At 35.8% G+C, this 19,009-nt stretch overlaps 1 protein-coding gene across 2 annotated transcripts in view; it reads right to left on the reverse strand.

The window, feature by feature from the left end:
* The window catches only part of GALNTL6 (polypeptide N-acetylgalactosaminyltransferase like 6), a 421,154-nt gene that overhangs the window by 229,699 nt on the left and 172,446 nt on the right, over nucleotides 1-19,009 (reverse strand). For both annotated transcript variants that reach the window (XM_072334685.1, XM_072334684.1), the window contains exon 4: nucleotides 10,003-10,169. In XM_072334685.1, the coding sequence (XP_072190786.1) occupies nucleotides 10,003-10,169 (167 nt within the window). The remainder of the gene's footprint in view (nucleotides 1-10,002; nucleotides 10,170-19,009) is intronic.

The following is a 19,009-nucleotide window of genomic DNA, read 5'->3' on the forward strand; positions in this document are numbered from 1 at the left end:
TAATGCAAAGCATTTTATTTCTTGTACGTATGTAAAGTTTAGTGCTAGTGAATGAAAATAACTGCTCATTTATAACATCACAAATATATTTCAGATAACATCAACGAAATAGCAAATAGATGAAAAACACAGACAAAAAGACATTCTAAAACATGTACAGAGAGGCAAAATAATGTGATAGGTTTCCTGAATTATTTTCTTTGAAATGCATAAACTATAACTCATGATACACATAACAGTATTGTTATTCTTCTGCTTGGTGATTATAAGCCTACTTGAAAGCCTGCGTTCAGGGAAGGATAAGAGATATTTTCAAGTTCTACCTAGGTGAACTCAAATATCTCAATTAAGACAGCCATGAGTATAACAAACTACCAACTTCAGAAAGACCAATGGGATGCTAATTCAAAAGCTTGTCATACCTTATTAAACTGCATTTAACTTTGAAAACTGAAAGCTGCTAGTCCTTTCTCTGCACGCTGAAAAGATGAGTTATTTGAAGTATGGAGAACACTGAAACTTAGATATGAAAACAAACAAAAGAATAAACAAAAACAAAATTTAGATTTGTAATTAAAGAAAGCCACTGAATACAAGAGAACTGATGTTTGGCAAGAATGCTCCAGCTGGATGTTAGCAAAAAACCTAGCCATAATTTCATTAAAACAGTACTATGTAAGATCTCAAGTCTGTACTAAGTTGTGGACTTAGATGGACAACAGATGACAACTTAGATGGACTACAGATGAGAGCTCCAAAGCAATGGAAATCAAGTGCTATCCCACACCATTTGATTAAAGAATTTCATGCTGAATGCTGCTTTATTAAAAAGATGCATCATCCAAAGAGGGGAAAGTCTTAATTAACATCTCCACTGCACTACTAATTGAAGATGTGAAAGTATTACCTCTGGAATACTAGCTAAGTACTGGCTAGATGCCCTCTTGACTCCCAAGATAACCTATTCATAACAAAAACTTCACGTTTTCTTTAATAAAAAGAAATTCTCTAGATGCTCAGAGAGGAAGAAGTGCAAAAGGACTATACATTTCCTCAATTTTCCAGTTACTAATATGCATCTTTTCTATAGTTCATTAGCTCTGATAGCTGAAGAAGGTAAACTGTAAGTTAATTGATCAAGGCTCTTGTCAAATTGTTTAAAGTATTATGACAATGCAATGCTGTTTTGAGAGGAAAGCAGACAGCCAATGCTTCAGAGAAAAAGCGATGTAGAAACCAACACATACTCAAGTTTAGAAATTCTCTTTGATCTTTATGAGATAAAATCTATTTCACGAAAAAATTCTTAAGTAATTCAATTTCAACCATAAATTAATTTTTGGAAATATCATAGTTGAAAAGCATAGTAGAAAAAATTAAATTAATTAATTAATTAATTAAATTAATTTAGTTTACTATATGAATAAACTATATGAATAAACATGCTTCTCATATTTCAAAATCACCAAAGTGAGCATGGTGATGCCTCTCAGCATCTCCTTTCTAGTCTTGGTAGTGTTAGGTGATGGTTGGGCTTAGTGATCATAAGGGTCTAAATGATTCTATGAATCTCTCACAGATACCTAGCAAGTGATACTCCAATAGAAAGATGGCACAAACATTTTTAGGACCTGACACACATAAGACTCAGCTTTTGGGTTGCCTATTTGCATCACCTTGTCAGTGTCCTAAAAATTCCTTGCATATTCACAATTGAAAGGAATGCAGCCTACGGTCACCAGAGTCATGCACACCCAGCAGACATTTCACAGGGTGAAGGAACAAACCCAGAAAGATTCATCAGTACAAAGCTAATGGAACTACAGCCTCTGCACTCAAGTAAATGAGAACACTCAGCTATTTAAACAATTTAAGGAACTGCATGGAAGAGTAAGAAATTTACTTTCACATAGAAACAAGAACTCCAGTCGTGCAACATCAATAACTGATCTGCATCCAAGCTGTCCAAGTGGGAGCAGTGATGAGGTATGTGGGCACTCCTAACTTTGTCCTAGAGCTGCCACATTTACAGTCAATTTGGTGCAGGCAAAGTGTACAATCTCAGCTATTTGAAGTTCTTCTCACCTCTCCTTCTCTCACAACATGACAATATCCTTTCATTACAGCAAATAGAACATTTTCAGATACAGTGCAGAAACTTCAGATCACAATTATTCTTCTGAGGTGGACTCTCACCCTCAGGGTAACTATTTCCTTCTCCACGGTACAGCAATTTTGCTAAGTCACAATGCCTTTAGCAATAAACATGTTATTCAGGTACATTCAGTAGCTGAAGGCAAAAAGCCTGTAATCCACAATTTTGGAATAAAAAGCCACAGCGGAAATTATAATAGTAAATAATCGAGATTGAGGAGGGAGGGACAATGAAGTATAGAAAACTGGTATTACAAAGTCAAATCAGTTTATTCACTTATGTTCTGAGTGAACATATCCTTTCAAATTCTTTTTGTTATACTCACAATACAAACCCACTCTATTTCAACTGCAAGAAAGTCCAAGCAGCAGTCATATCTTCAATAAAATTTAAATAAAATTTGTGAATACATTATACAGGAAACAAAAGATGTTTTCAATACAGCAAGCATAAATCATAAATCCTAAGCTTAGTAACATGTTAACATTAAGACTGTCATTACTTCGAAGTTTTGCTGTATGAAACTATTTCTGTAGAAGTTTTCATAGAACCATAGAATCACCAAGGTTGGAAAAGACCTAAAAGGTCATCCGGTCCAACCGTTCACCTATTACCAATGGCTCCCACTAAACCATGTCCCTCAACACAACATCCAGTCGTTCCTTGAACACCCCCAGGGTTGGTGACTCCATCACCTCCCTGGGCAGTCCATTCCAGTATCTGACCACTCTTTCTGAGAAGTAATACTTCCTAATGTCCAGCTTGAATCTCCCCTGCCTCCCTCTGGTCTTATCACTAATGACACAAGAGAAGAGGCTGACCTCCAGCTCACTACAACCTCCCTTCAGGAAATTATAGAGAGAATAGTAAGAATTTTCTTACACTGTCAGCTATAGCAGCAGTCCACCTGGTGTTGCTGGAATTGCTCAGGGTTCCTGGCTGTTGCTTTAATCAGCAGTGAGGCCTTTGCAAATTCCTAAAGCTGTAGAAAACATCTTCTTTATCTTTGTATAATCCTGAAGCTGGTACAACAGGTTTTTACAGCTGGCAAGGTTAAGTGTTGTGTGTATTCAGCCATAAACTTAATAGGGATATAGGCTCATAACTGTTTTTTTCACACAGCACCTATGTGACTTACATCTTTTATCACAAATACATGCCAACACTATGGTTAATGAGAAAACACTTCACTTGACAGGAGGTTTCAAGACACCAGCTAAAAATGTTAGCTCTCTAGTTTACAGCTTTCAAATACCTACAGAGTCAGCATCTGTTAAGGATGACTTCTGGATGACAGATTCTCTTGCAAGTCCTTTTTGCAGGTAATACATCTCCTGCAAGAATTACAATGTAATTGATAGGGTCACCAAGCACCTTGTTACTTACAGCTCATTAATCCATCTCAGGTAAAGAGGCAAAAGATGCCTTGGTCTAACCTGCTCTTGTATTCAGCAATCTCCCTTCTGCCCAGGATGTGCCACAGAGACAGACACTTCTAGAAGACAAGATGATAAACACAGTACTCTTGTTTGGCAAGGTGCATCCGTAGTTAATCTGTCACAAAAGGCCCAGATCACTGCAAGAAAAGACTCTGCAAGATCACTTCTAGGCTTTCCAGTCTCCAGTCAAGTTAAACAGGACAGGATCTGGCCCAGCTCTTTCAGCTGACTTAAACTTAATTCACTTGGGAATGTCTTCTGACAGATCTGTACTTTGTATCAGCTTTGAAGGTGGTTTCAAAAGCTTAATTGTTGTTTTTATTACAGTTCTAAAAGAGACTCACAGTTCACTCCTTGGGGAAAAAAAAAAAGAAAGAAAGAAAAAAAAAAAAAAAAAAGATGGCTATTTCAAAGCTGCATCAGGCTCCAAGCTTTAGACAAGGACTTGTAAGTATTTATTTTCTTATTACCCAGTTATTTTTTTTATTATTAACAATGTTCAGTTGCTTCCTTGAACAAGACCTTTAACGTTGTACTTGGATTTTGATGTTGGTATGAGCAACATTACACCTATCTCTCAACATTCCTGAGAAAGAGACAACATAGCAGTGAAGTAGATGATGCAGTTCCTCCTGCATTCTGACGCAGTAAGTGCACTTCAAATTCAACATTCATTGCTCAGTTTTATTTTTTTTCCTCAGCTGTTCCAAAATGAAGATCTCTCCAGTCTGTACAAAGCAACTAGCATTCTCCAGAGAACTGTTATATATTGAAGGCAGCTTAAGAGCACTATTTGTAAATATTGATGTATACACACTGTAGCACTAATTGTTTCCATCTGTAACCCCAGAACAGAATTAGCCATAATTGTTCAGCCGAATTACTTCAGCTTAGTATTCAGTTAGTCAAGGTGACACAATTCTGTGTGCCTTTACCTCATTTCTATTTTGTGTTTGTTATTTTTAAACCTCATCACTTGTTACTATCCCACTGTACAGAAGATGATTACTGAAGTTTCTTTCCTATCATAACTTCCAACCATGGAATGTCACACTGGTAGCAGGATCTGCAGCGCAAATGAAACTTGCTGCATTAGAAAAATATATTGTTCTGGGATTATCATCACTGCTCTTTATGCTTTCTACACTGTTTAAAAGAGTTCCAACAGGAATTAGATTTATTCAGATAATTCTCTTTGTGATTTTCCAGGCATCGAGGAACATCCTCAGATACAAAATAAACACAGCTTGTTTCAAAGGAAACATCTGCCTTGTAACACTCTTTTCTACCTCTTCTAAAATGTACTATACCTGAGTCATATGATACTGATCAAGCTAGGCCAAGTCAAAATCATATACCTAACAGGCTTCTTTCTGATAGATTTTTATGATACATGACATGATTTCATGCAGATGATCAAGCTGGCATCCACACTGAAATGTAGCCTAGCACATACTCCCTACCCTATCAATATTACTAGAACTTTCAGTTAAAGAAGTACAGATTAAAATATAAAAAACAACAGGATGAGACAATCTCTATAAAGGCCAGAAAGGCTTTGTCAGGCTATTATGGTAACTGGGTAATTAGGGTTGATCAGATCTTTCTCCTTTTTTGCACAAAATAAGGGCCATCTCTAGCATTTAAATCTACTGGCCAATAAATCAGGCTCTGATCAATCAATGTAGCTGGCTGGTTTTGCCAGCTGCCCGGCACATTATTAATCTAGGTTATTCACAGAACAGAGATCTGGCAGAAAGCCTATGCTATATGATATGGGACATTATGGCACTCCAAGCATGAAATGACCATCAGTGCAGAAAAAAGAACTAAGCAAAGAGACAGAGCCCTGAGAACATAACAGGTGACAAAATGAGAATGGACCAGCTTATCAACATAAATTAAGATTTCCCAGTGAGCTATACTTCACCAAAACACAAGTTCACTGACAGTGACAGAAACTAGTTCTTTCCTCCAAGAAGTTGCTGACCAGTTGCTGCTGAAAGTTCCTCCCCCATTAGGAGAACCTTTTTATAAGTTAATAAACTTTCATAATTGTTACTGCTAATAAATGCACTGTTGGTGGTTGCACTATATTTTTCTTACAATTGCTCTCTAACTGGTGTATCTCCTATGAGGATAAAATATAAGCAACAAGAATTAAGAAGTGCTTAGTTAAATCAGTTTTACATGCACAGACACAAACTGTTATTAGCAGCCCTCAGGACTGACTAAAACACAAAAGGTATAGAAAACAATGTGCAAGGCTATCAGCAAAGGTGTTGGCAACCTACATCGCTTGTTGAACACATTAGAATCAAAGAATGATAGAATAGCTTGGTTTGGAGAGGACTCCAAGGATCATTAAGTTCTAACCCACCTGCCACAGGCAGAAATTAATGATGCAAATCAATCTGGTCTCAGAGTTTTGAAAAATATATTTGAGTTTTTAGGATTCCTTTTTCAATGCAAACTCTTCTGCAACTAAATAAACACAAGCTAGTTTCCTGTTCATTTCTATCTTTTGTTCCAAAACTCTTGCCGAAGTTCTGCTCTTTGCCACCATCCCAGCTATCTGGCCACCAGATAGCAACTTCAGAGCTAACAACTCCTCTCCCTTCAGATACAAAACCACGCCAACTTCCTTCTTCTCCAAACAAGTCACCTCATACACAGCAACAAACAAACGAAAAATCCTTCCAGGAAAAACAAACAAACAAAAAAAAGCAATCCCAAACCTTTCTATATGGCTCATTTTCCCAAAACCAGGCTATCAAGAGGGATGTGCACACAAAGCCACTGCAGAGACATCTCATTGAGTCCATGGCACCACAGAGCTGTTCATTTTTCGTGTCATACAACACTTAAAAAAATGGGACTTGAATTTACACGGGGTTTGAGATACATGACTTGCAAGTGTGAATCAGTTATTAGAATCATTTGCAAACCCAAATCCATCACAGAATTAGAAATATTAGGCATACTTTAACCATGCAAATGTGCATGCTAAATAACAACGAACTATTATTAATAATGAAGCAATATTAACAGCCCTCTGTGAAAAGCTGTTGCACTTGAACACTAGAACAGAGTTATGACAATTCAGTGGAAGTCTCTAATGAGGAACAGACTGACAAGTCAACTGGAAAAAGTGAAATCATTCTTAGATGTCAGCCAAAAGAAAGCACAGCCAGTTTTCTTACCAAGAGCTTTCCAAGACAGACTAAGTAGAAGTCTAATACTCTCCTACCTTTTACTGAGTTTCTATGACAGCATCAAAGTGCTCCTGTAAAATGGAGTTGAGTTTCCTTCAGTCTCTCCAGTACATCATTTGTTCAGTAAATGCTAATCAAAAAAAAAAAAAAAAAAAAAAAAAAAAAAAAAAAAGAAAGAAAAAAGAAACCAACCCACATAAACAAACAAAAAATACCCTGCCCTTTTCTTGGAATGAAGTTCTTCCCTCCACATTCCTTTAGTATTTAAGTTTATGAACGCTCTAAAAATTATATGAAGGTATTTTGCAATATTTAAATCTACATTTCCTTCTGTCTGCTAAGACATTTTAAAAATTCATGTAGTTATTTTTTTATGTTCTTTCTTTTCTTGACAACGCACCACATTTCCAAATTTGGTAACATTTGCTTACTTCCCTATTCCTATTACCAAGTCTCTAATCTGCATTATATTGTTATTTAAAAAGATGCAGCTATCCTTTTGCTTTTATAACACCTCACTGTCATAATTTATGGTGAATATTATGTATGAGCTACCTAAAGATTTTCATTTTGATCACAAGAGACAAAGCAATGAATATGAATAAAATGAAGGCAGAAGTAATTTTGCCGACAAATCAGCAAACTGCTGGGTACCTGGCTATGCACTGAAACATTTTCATCACCTGTTATCAAAAGATCTTTATGTGCATACCCATATTTATATTTGCATTTGTTAAGAAAATAAAAAGAACTACAATGTTTTTATCTTTCACACCTCTTTCAAGTTCCTACTTTTTCTCATCTACTCAACTTCTAACAAAGACCGTCTCTTGGTAACAATTTCTTCTTCAACTTTCTGAAAAGGATAAGTTTGTTTAGCAGAAAACCCTGGAGAAAAACATGGGCTTTTAAAATCTCTATGCTTAAAATAACAGCAATACTGAAACATCTCATTCTCACTTCCAATTACCTCCTAACTACATTTAGGTTCCTGGTAACAAACTCTTTAAAATACTAAGCTTTACAACAAGGATAAACCATTAAAGTGATAAGGCATACGCTACAACTCATTTTGTAAAAGCAGGTAGTAGCCTTTTGTCAGCTCTCTGACATAAAGTCTCATGAAGAAATTACAAAAATGCACATAGATTTATCACTACACCATTTCAGCACTGCACTTAACTATGCTATGCTTCTACCTGTTTGGACAGCAATTTAACATGCTTATATTTTATCAACAGGAAAAAGAATCACAGTCCATTAGTAAGTTATTCAAACACTTTTTGAAAAGATTGTGTTATGAACTGGGAGTAGAGTTGGGAAGGTGTATCAGACGTTTTTCCAACACAAAACATCTGTGCTATGTGTCTTCATAAGGTTAAAAAAAGCACACAGAAATCCTTTGATATATCCTCATTTAAGGTATAGTTTAAGTTATAACAAATACAACAAATAAACTCACTTCAAAGACACAAAAATGATTCTACCTAACTTGAAGTTCAAGGTTTTTTGGTTCAGATGGTTGAGATACTAGTGCATTTTCCTTGAACGTTAAAAAAGCTCTTCCCAAAATACAACTGTGCTAACAACTATGCTCAAACTCAAAACTGGCAACCATTCAAGATTACATTTCTAAGCTGTGATTTAATAATAACAACAGCCACAACAACAAGAGATGAGCAAAGCTTCCCCACAGCACAATAGTTCCAGGCCCAGCTCCATTTAAGCCTTCTTAATAGGTTTCTTTCAGACTTTCAAACCAGACACTATGATATGCATTTCCATGCTGCATAACTCATTTCCTGTTGAAAACTGTTCCACTGAGAAGAACACAGGCTCATACAACCTGAATAGAGGAAGACTTGAAAGATTTCTATAATTTTCATAGGAATTGATATTATAGAGAATTACTTTCAAAATACTTTCAGCAAGCAGCAGAATCTATGCTGGGGCATGCAAAAAAGAGCAACAGACATGGTACAGTCTCCTGTTTAATGGCATTAATGCTTGTTCTAGTAACTGGGAAGTAGAAGCTTTCTAAAATACACGTTTCAAAGCATATCACAACAAGTCAGTAGGATCTTCCTTAGCAAAATGCTACAATATTAATATATGGAGCAATTATAGACTAAATAACCATTCTCACAGCATAAGGATTTTAGCTTTCAGAAATGTCATTGAGCCTACTTGAAGACTTCTCTCAAGTTATTTCCCCGCTAAACTTCATCTCATTTACTGAGGGGCTTCTCACAATAACAAGTCAGAAATCTGTTGCTATAAAACTCCTATCTGAGACAAACCTTTCAGATCAGCACAGAGCGTGGTTTGTTCTCCTTTGCTGTGTATCAGTGTAGTCTGAATGAGGCTCGCACCCACATTAGAACCTGATGTTTCAGTAAAAACCAACCCCCTCCCCAAATCAAAACGAAACCGAATAATAAGTCAATGCTCTTGACGATTAAAGTCCTAAAAAATAAATAAATTCATGAATTTAAAAAATAAATGACTTCCAAGTTCCATACCACTGTCATGTATGACTTTTACTTATGAAACTGTTAAATTTCATACATGGAACTTTACCACATTCCATTCCCGCACTGCAATCAAGTAATGATGGCTACATTTATTACATGATGTAATTTTTTCTTAATTTTGTCATACAGAGATGACATGAGCTTTGATTAACAATTTGGAAACAATTTTTTTTTTATATTCTAATCAAAACTGTCTCAGTTCTCTGTACGATACTTTGTACCAAAATATGAAGCTTACTAACAGTAAAATTACAGGATAGACGTCTAATGAATTACATTCAATCTGGCCAAAGCTAAACGTTTTCTGAGTGAAAACCAAGGTTAAGGGGAAAAAAAAAAAATAAGAAGAGTTGAAACCCTAATAATTTACAGTATTTCAGAAAGAATATATTCAAAATACTATACTAATAAAGATGAATGAACTTTCAATCTCTTTTCACCATTGAGGCAAAAAAAAAAAAAAAAAAAAAAAAAAAAAAAAGCAAGATAACATCAAATTAATAACAAAGTTGTTTTTTTCCCCAGATAAACATCACACATTAGTTCAAGGAAAGCACTTCAGCAATTATTTCTTCCTCAGTTTTCCCTTAAACATTCATTTCAACAGGAACCACGTTTCATTACAAATTTCAGATAAAACAAAACCAGTTGGGCCTTACCTCTGTCACTGAAGTCATCCACAAGAATGATTTCTGCAATCAGGCTGTCTGGAGTGCGGTTAATAATACTGTGTATGGTTCGCAAGAGGGAAGTCCAGCCTTCGTTATGAAAAGGGATAATTATGCTGGTATTTGGTAGCTTTTCCAAGTACACCTTGTGCTTACAGCTAGAGAGAGAAGAAAACAGTTGTATAAGCATATAGTAAAGTCTGCCTCGGCATTTACTAGCAATAATTTTGGCTGCTCATCTGATGTATTCACACCACAAATTAACAGTATCCACAAGTACAAATCCAGCTCCCCATCTAGATATCCAAAACAATCCTAACAGCTGTACATACAGTAGCAGCAACACCTTCTGAAGATGCAAATAGTGAAATGTAAACTACACTGACATCTTAACTTATGTTTCCAATAGTAACTTGTCTTCATATGTGACCATGTGCTAAGAAATCCCATATTCTTAAAAAACAAATAACTGTCTTGGCAGTTCAGTTTCTCCTCATATCTAAAAGCACTTCAAGAATAATGTTTAGTTACTGAAATGGATAAGTCATTATCTTTTGCATTAAAAAAAAAAAAAAAAAAAAAAAAAAAAGAAGAAAAAAGAAATGAAAGTGACATATTCTACCAACAGCATGGCATTGCATTGTCAGCCAATTCCAAAGTGGACAATGAAATGAAACTGAATGACTACTCCTCCTCCAAGGGAAAGTTGCACCTTGACCAAGGTATCCATACAGACACGCACAGACTGTTGTGTGATAAAAAGACAACAAAAAGCAGACAAAACCTTTGACTTCCAACTTATACGTACAAACATCAGTGTTTTTTAGAAAGAATAACTTCAAACCAAATACTGCAGTAGGTTATAATATTGATTTACATATATTTGCAGCCAGTTTGGCATTTCTACTTTACAAGTGTTACTTGAAAATAATTATTTAAATGTTTTATTAAAAATAATATTTAAGTTTGTCAACCATTTCTTCCTAGAACACGGAAACAGTGAATTTAATGACTATCCATTTGCATAAATAACTTCTTGGAAATATTTTATTAAGCATCTGCTGGGAGAACATATACACACACTGCAAAAAAGTACAGCTACTCTGCAAGAGCATTTCTAAGTAGAAATTTTTCTACTTAGCTGTGGGATGGAGTAAAACAAAGGGAATTCATTACTCACAGATACCTGAGTCAGCTGACAAATCAAGAAAACCATTGATCAAAACCAGCCACTATTGTTTTTAATAATGATATTGGATTAGAAGAAATACATCTAATGCTTTTACTGAAAGCAAGATTTTCCCTGTAGTAGATTTAGCTCCTACTAGGTAGGTTTCTAAAATTGAAAAGTTGTTCATCTCATATAGAGGAGAAAAAAAAAAAAAAAAACACCAGAAACAAACCCGTAAAATTAAGTACAAAAATGAGCACTCAAACCCCAGAATGCTTTTTCTTTCTAAAAAAAGATGTCCTTTCTAAAGGGAAATTATCTACACCTTTATCTGCATGCTTTTTTAACCAAGTTGTAAAGAAGTCTATGTATTTGCATAGGTCAGTATTGTAACCTTAAGTCTACATGGATAGGAAAGGTTTAAGAGTAATTGCATATTGTAATTTGTGAGAAGGAGAAGTGACATGGATGCTTAAATAGCTTAAAACCTTTTCATTCTTCCTACAGAATGGATGATTCTATTAACTCCAAAAGGGAACCATGCTTAGAATATAAGAGCAAAAGACATCCTAGATTTTCCTAACATGCCTCCATCATTCTACTACCTGTAACCCTTCTTCCTCACTTACATATAAACTTTTTCTTGGTTAGCCCTTACAAAGGTACTTGGCTACAATGAATTCACTGCTGATACAAGCCACAAAACACTGAAACACACTTTTCCTACTTTTCTCAAAAAAAGAAAAAGAAAAAGAAAAAAAGTCAAATTCATAGAAATTCCACCTTAAATTCCATCTTCTATTGTTAAGACAGTCTGTTAGGGTTCATAGTGGTGGCCTACTTATCTTTCTTCAGCAAGTTAAATTCTGCACATTTTTAAACTCTCTATGACATGAAACTTAACTGTAATAGCAGATCAGTATATTTTAGAAGGCATAACACAAAAATCTATTTTATTTGAATTTCTATCCAGCTTATCTATAGGAGAGAGTAGCTTGCACTATGCCATAGAACAGATCTGTCAGACACAGGAAAAGTCTGTGGACTGAAATAACAACAAAGTTCAATGCCTGCTGCTAAGATATCAGCTTTACAAAAAGAATAATCAGAGGCCATATACATGCATGTACCATTGGATCAAAGTCCATCCATGTGGTTCCTTATATCTTGCATTTTGCTGTCATCTAACCCCATCATAACAACAGTGCTTGGAGTATTTACTATGTCTATTTTCTAAAATTCATTTAATTATTAGCTTACATATGCTGTGGAATGAATGTTTCGAAAGTGAGATTTTTGATTCTCCAAAGAGGTGAGAAATTGTAATTAAAAAGTCATCCATAATTCCCTAAGAATTCAGTCTTACCAAAACATAACAAAACAACTAAGTTCTACTGCACAAATAAATAACACTAAGTATAAGAGATGGCCTTTAACAACCAATTTTAACAATGCTTAAATTCATTAATTCATTAAAGTGGTCACACTATTTATATTTAAATGAAAGTGAACTACATCCACTGAAGTTTTGACAAAACATTACACTGAAATTGCAGTGCAAACTCTCAGTAATCTTGAAAGATCATAACAATAGCATACATATATTTTAATCACCAGCTTTAACTTGAACATGTTGCATTTTATCTGTGTATTTCCAATGAACACACTATGTTGACTAAGTGTATTTCAGATAGAAAAAGTGACAGAATAATGAAATATTAAATAAAGAAGTGCATTCTTCGGATACATTAAAGTATGGGATACTAGAAAATCCACAAAGACATGGGAATAAATTATAAGATCAACCTCAAAAAAGGATGGTACATTTAAGAAAGACAGGCAGTTCAGCCAGACAGTTCCAATGAAGTCAAGATTTGTTCCAAGACCTAACTGATTACAGAAAAGATTATTAACATAGTTGATGCCAATCAACGTTACTTAATACTTTCCTTTTCATGAACAAATCACATAGCAACTCATAAAGGCAAATGTATTAATTGAGAGCCTTAGTGTCACATCACTGCCTGATCAAAGAATTAAAAGACAAAAATCAGTGGTGGATTGAATAAAAAAGGTGTGATTGCTAGGTCTTCTGATTCTATTTTATTTTTATTTGAAACTATTTGCTATTTTTAGCTGAGTTCCATCAGGATCAGTTTTTGCCCTGGTAGTATTTTCATTTGGATTAACAAGTAAATTTATTTGTGAGAAGTCTGTAATAACAAAGTGGATCTGTAGAGCGAATGAAGACAAAGACAGGTCATTTGATGCCTACAGCTTAGTTTTGCATATGTTGTAAACCAGATCATTTGAATGAGATGTGTGTACGTTTATACTTACCTACAGATTCAGAAGAAAAAAAGCTCTCATGACATTTAATGAGTTTTCTGCCCTCAATTCCATAGACAAAATATTTGAAATCAGAGGAATTTCTTTTTTCCCCCCTTTGCTGCAGCTTCCATTGTACTACTATCATGAAAGTGTTCTCAGTAGTAAGTTCTGGCTATGCATTGAAACTCAACATCACTACCCTTACTGATATGAGCATAACTATTCCAGGATTAGCATTAGAGCACATTATTTGACTATTCTTCCACAATCTCCATTACATTTTTCTGTGCCATGCAAGGACTGTACAAGAGACATTATGCAATTCCCTTGCTGCAATCTTCAGAATTATGTAACAGCATTAACAATTTAGACTTAAATAAACATTGTACACATACAAAAAAATATGACAAAGCAGTATAGCTCCACTGACACCAAACTGGTGGATAAATCAGATGCAACGGTATTTTCAAGCTTACCACAAATCAAAAGTTATCAACCTTGAATTACACTTCCAGATACTGCTTTTCTTGAGCAGTCTTGCCTTTCTTGCCGTAAGATTTTCTTCCACATTATTTGAGCATTTAATTGATATTTCTTACAAAATTTAACAACACATTACTATACTTTGTACACTATGGACTTTCACAGTAGATGTTAAGAACTGAGGACTCCAGGGCATGAGTTGTTTCTGAACTAATTTTCAAAGCACAAAGGACTTCCAAGTGGACAGCGTGCTCACGTGGCCAAGTTCAATGGCATCCTGGAGCACAACAAAAAGAACATGGCCAGAAGGTTGAGGGAGGTGATTCTCCCCTCTTTCCACTCTGCACTAATGAGGCCACATCTGGAATAATGTGCTCAGTTCTGGGCTCCCTAGTTCAAAAAAGACAGGGATCTCCTAGAAGGAGTCCAGAGGAGGGCCACAAGCATGATAAAGGGCATGGAATATTTGCTATATGAGGAAAGGCTGAGCAACCTGGGTCCATTCAGCCTAGGGAAAAGAACACTGAGGGAAATCTGACTAATGTTTATAAAGATCTAAAGAGAGGCAGGAGGCAAGTGGATAAGGTCAGGCTCTTCTTGTGGTGTGTATTTACAGGACAAGGAGCAATGGCCTAAAATTTGAGCATACAAAGATCCATACAAACATGTAGAAGAACTTCATTATGACAAGGGTGATCGTGCACTAGAACAAGTTGTCCAGAGAGGTTGTGGAGTCTCCTTCTATGGATATATTCAAGACCCATCTGGATGCCTACCTGTAAAACCTATCACAGGATACCTGCTTTCACAGGGGGTTGGAGACAATCATGTAGAGAAAACTTTCCCTTGAGGCTGCCACACCTTAAAAGGGATTAGGGAAGGATGGACCTGCAGGGTGGTTGGATGCCAGGCAGGGGGGTTGGAGCTTCATGAACCTTGAGGTCCCTTCCAACCTGGGTCATTCTGTGTGATTCTGTGATCTATGAACTGTTCCCATACAGCTGTGTTTCAGCAACCTCAGGAGGATTGTCATTTTCCCACTGGTTTGGAAAACAGAACTTGAAGAGCTATATAATACTGTTTATTATAAGCACATAATGCAAATATCACCAGAATCTGGCTACTGTGAAATCAAGATATATTTATTTAACAAAAAGTTAAGGTAGAATTTATGAATAAATTATTTGTATAGTGAAATCTTAAGCATACAGAACTGACAAACTGAACTCTCTACAACCTGCTTATCTTAAACACTGTTCCTTCACTATGCTATTATAGCTGGGCCATCACATGCTTTCACTCACTCAGAAACACTTAAGACTGATCTTAATTATTCCTTTGAAACATGGATTTCTGCTAGGCTGAAATAAGAGTTAAAACCAAGTTCCTGAATAAAACACTTCTTGAGCCAATTTTGAAGTTGTAGACAGACTTCTAGAAGGTTAAAAGAATAACAATTGCTCTATTCCCAAAATATTATCTTGCCATAATTTGAAAAAAAATTGCCACAATCATCTAGAACTGCTTGCAGCAGGCCCTCATAAAATACAAAACAAAATTACTCTGTAAGAAGAGGTACTGCAGAATAGTTCTAATTGCTTGTTACTTACTATTGAGAGTACTAAAACTATTGATAAACCTTTTAGTCTCAGAAGAGGAAATAGTCTGCTCTGTTGGGCAGAAGTGACATCATTTTATTTAGGCATAGTGATAACTCTCTTTAATTCCCTGATGAACTTTAGGTTAAAAAAAATAATAGCCCTACAATATCATATAGTTAAGAAAAGATGCATAACCACAACATTTTGCATCTTTTCAGCTTCTCTGCTAACAGAAATGTACTGATATCCACTAGCTCTGTAGGAGAACAAATGAAAGAAAATGGGCTTTAAAAATGATCATAAAGGAGAGAGTGCTGGCACCACTTCAGCCGCTTCACAGCAAAAGTTGATTCATAAAAGCAGCAATTTGTTTGACCCCGTGGATATAACAACAGCAATATTTTATGCACATTAAAGGATGCCAATAACAATGTCTTGGCCAGTTACCAGGTTCTGTGCTTTCTACATCAACTACCTTGTAAACTGCCCTTTCTGAAAGATAATAACATAGGAGAAGTTAAATGCCTTTCAGACATCCCACGGCTGCATTTAGAAAGCAAGGTAGCAGCTTCCTATAGCAGTTACTTCGTCTAAATGTAGACCACCTCCAATTCTGTCATGTTACAGAAAGAATAAGTCACAGCAAAATAGAATCAGCCTTCAACCTTTCTTCCACTTGCTCTGTCAGTAGTACATGCTCTCTTAGCAGATCTGACTTTTTTCTCATTCTTTATTAAAAGAAATTACAGCACCCAGTGGGCACACAGCTGCTGACAAGCCAATGACAAAGCTACCACGACACAACATTTTTCCAGTGAAGATTTACATAGTAATTGTCTTAGCATGTCAAAGTGTTCAATTTACAGCAACAAGCTTCAGTCACACTGTGTTTCTATTCCAATCTAGCCTTGTCAACTGCACCTGATAAAGTAGTGATAACTGATAATTTCTACTGCTGTTTGACAAGGCTGTAAAATTAGCCTGGGTGTGAGCTGATGGAGGGGAAAGTAATCTTTACTTTCACAGCAGTTCTCAGCTGGGAAGCAAGAATGCTTTACTGAGTATGGGACTCAAATGTCACAACACTTCCTCATCCCTGCTGGAACAAATAAAACTTCTGCAAAAGCTTATTACTATGTTCAGAGAAAAAGAAAGATGCAATTGTACAACAGAAATTGTATTATTGCTGTTAAGTGCACTAAGAAAAAAATCAATGTGTTTTGGAAACTACATAGGAAAAGCCTTGTGTCCTTCATGTGGGTTTTCACTCAATAGTGACTTTGTAAGATCATGAATTGGAGTTAGGTGCTTGTTATTTCACATCTTTGTCATTTTGGTCCATCACAGGCAATCACTCCAACATCTCAGAGAACTCAGAGAGCATTTGCCTCACTTCGTTATTCAAATAGAAAGTTTTCTCTAACCAAGGAAAGAGAGTATACAAGACAGATAAACCATATGACAAAAAGCACGTCTATGCTTGCAAAGTCTTGTTCTATAAGACAGCAAAGTTTAAAACTCCATCACTCATGGCAAAATCTTAAGATATATATCTCTGTAATATGCTTTAAGAAACTAACCTATTTATCCATATACATTAAATCTAGGATTTGAAAAATGAATGCATATGGTTATTTTATCCCATCTCAAAACTCCTCACTTAAAGGGAATCTTACATCAGCAGGCATCTTAGTACTGTATTTCAGCTTTAACCTTGTACTTCATCACCTATGAATGCCCATTCAAGCAAGCAACATGATTTATATAAAAAGTATACATGTATTTACACACACACCTTTGTTGGGTTTTTTTGTTTGTTTGTTTGTTTTTTGTTTTTTTTTTTTGTTTTTTGTTTTTTGTTTTGAGAGAGAGAAGATTATAAAAATATCAGCGTACTCAAAAGTCATTCATGACAGTAAGCAAACTTATCTGATTGCCTCTCAGAAGTCATGCAGACCTTAATAGAATCGGCACAAAGCCTCTAATACAAGTCTATGTTTGTCTTCCTGACTGAAGGAAAATGAAGAGGATCAAAGCTCAAGTTTTCATTGTTTCAAAGTACATTCTAATCACACTGCTTTAGTAACAGACCAACCTTTGACATTCAACTACAATTCATCTTCAGTTCCAGAAATCCTAGGTATTCTTTTACCACTTGACCTTGTGCTCCAGAGCTATTCTACAGGCTGTCAAAGGTCAGCCACATCTTCTCCATACTAAACACACTGCAGCTAAATACAAGATTCAAACCACATTCTACTTGACTGAGAATACAAAAAGATACTGTGAATCATCTAGAAATTCTCTTAAAGTGTCAGCGAGGATGAAACATTAGCACATATAGAACTCAAAGAACAAAATAAAGGCTGGAGCCCATTTTATCCAAAACTCTCTCCTTAACTGTAATGACATCAGAGCAGAGAATTACAGGAACGGTATCTGATTAGTGAGGAAGCACAGAATTGCATGCAATGTTATACTATGTGATGATAAGCACCACTGCAAGGTATCCTAGAACAAGGAAAATGCAAACATTGTACAGCAGGATCTTCCTCTGCTGGAAATAAGAAGCTTTCAGGTTTTCTCAAGCCACTGGATTAAGCTACTCTGACATTATTAAGTTCTTTGTGCCTAATTAGTGAAATAATACAGTGCTTGCTGCATTACCCACATTCAAATAGACAGAGAATGCAAGCCTTCCTATCTCCAGAATGCTTCAATTATATAAGGGATATATGATTGAAGTTTATAGTAAAGCTTCCAAAAGTTAGCGTACAGACCAGACAAGAAAATGTATGATGTTTCATGAGCAAGAACTAGGGGGTATTTGATGCAGTTAACAACAGGTTGATCTCAAACATGTTATTAAAAGTTCCTGCATTACACAACAGTCAGCTGTCTGTCTGTGCAAAAGGCTGCAAGGCCTGCTAGTATTAGAAAAATCAGTAATAAACTAAATTAAGCAAGAACAAGCACAGTGTACCTGTATAAAGACACTGACGGCTATAGGCTGTATGCATCATCCAAAAAGCCAATTGCCATGGATGGTGAAAGAATCCAGGGGAAACAAACTGGAAGAAGCAGCCAGGCTCACATATTTCTTTCAATATCACCTTTCAATGTAGATAAGATAAAATAATGGGTGAGATACTATTAGGTCAACAACATCAAAGTCACGGCCAGTAGGCATGGGAGCAAAAGCTGTGGAAAAAGTTGCAGTCAAGCCTCACAGACCATAAGCACCACTGTGATCAGCAAGTTCTCACATCTGCTACCACATCTTATGGCCAGGGTAGCCTTTGGAAATAAGAACTCAGTAAGGTCATTCATAATCCAATCAGCCAAAATAAAGAAGTTGCTTTTTCATTCTAGCTTCACTAAACATTTCCAGTCCTTATTGCATGACATGCAG

This window comes from Excalfactoria chinensis, chromosome 4 (assembly GCF_039878825.1).
Source record: "Excalfactoria chinensis isolate bCotChi1 chromosome 4, bCotChi1.hap2, whole genome shotgun sequence".
In the NCBI taxonomy this organism is placed as follows: domain Eukaryota; kingdom Metazoa; phylum Chordata; class Aves; order Galliformes; family Phasianidae; genus Excalfactoria; species Excalfactoria chinensis.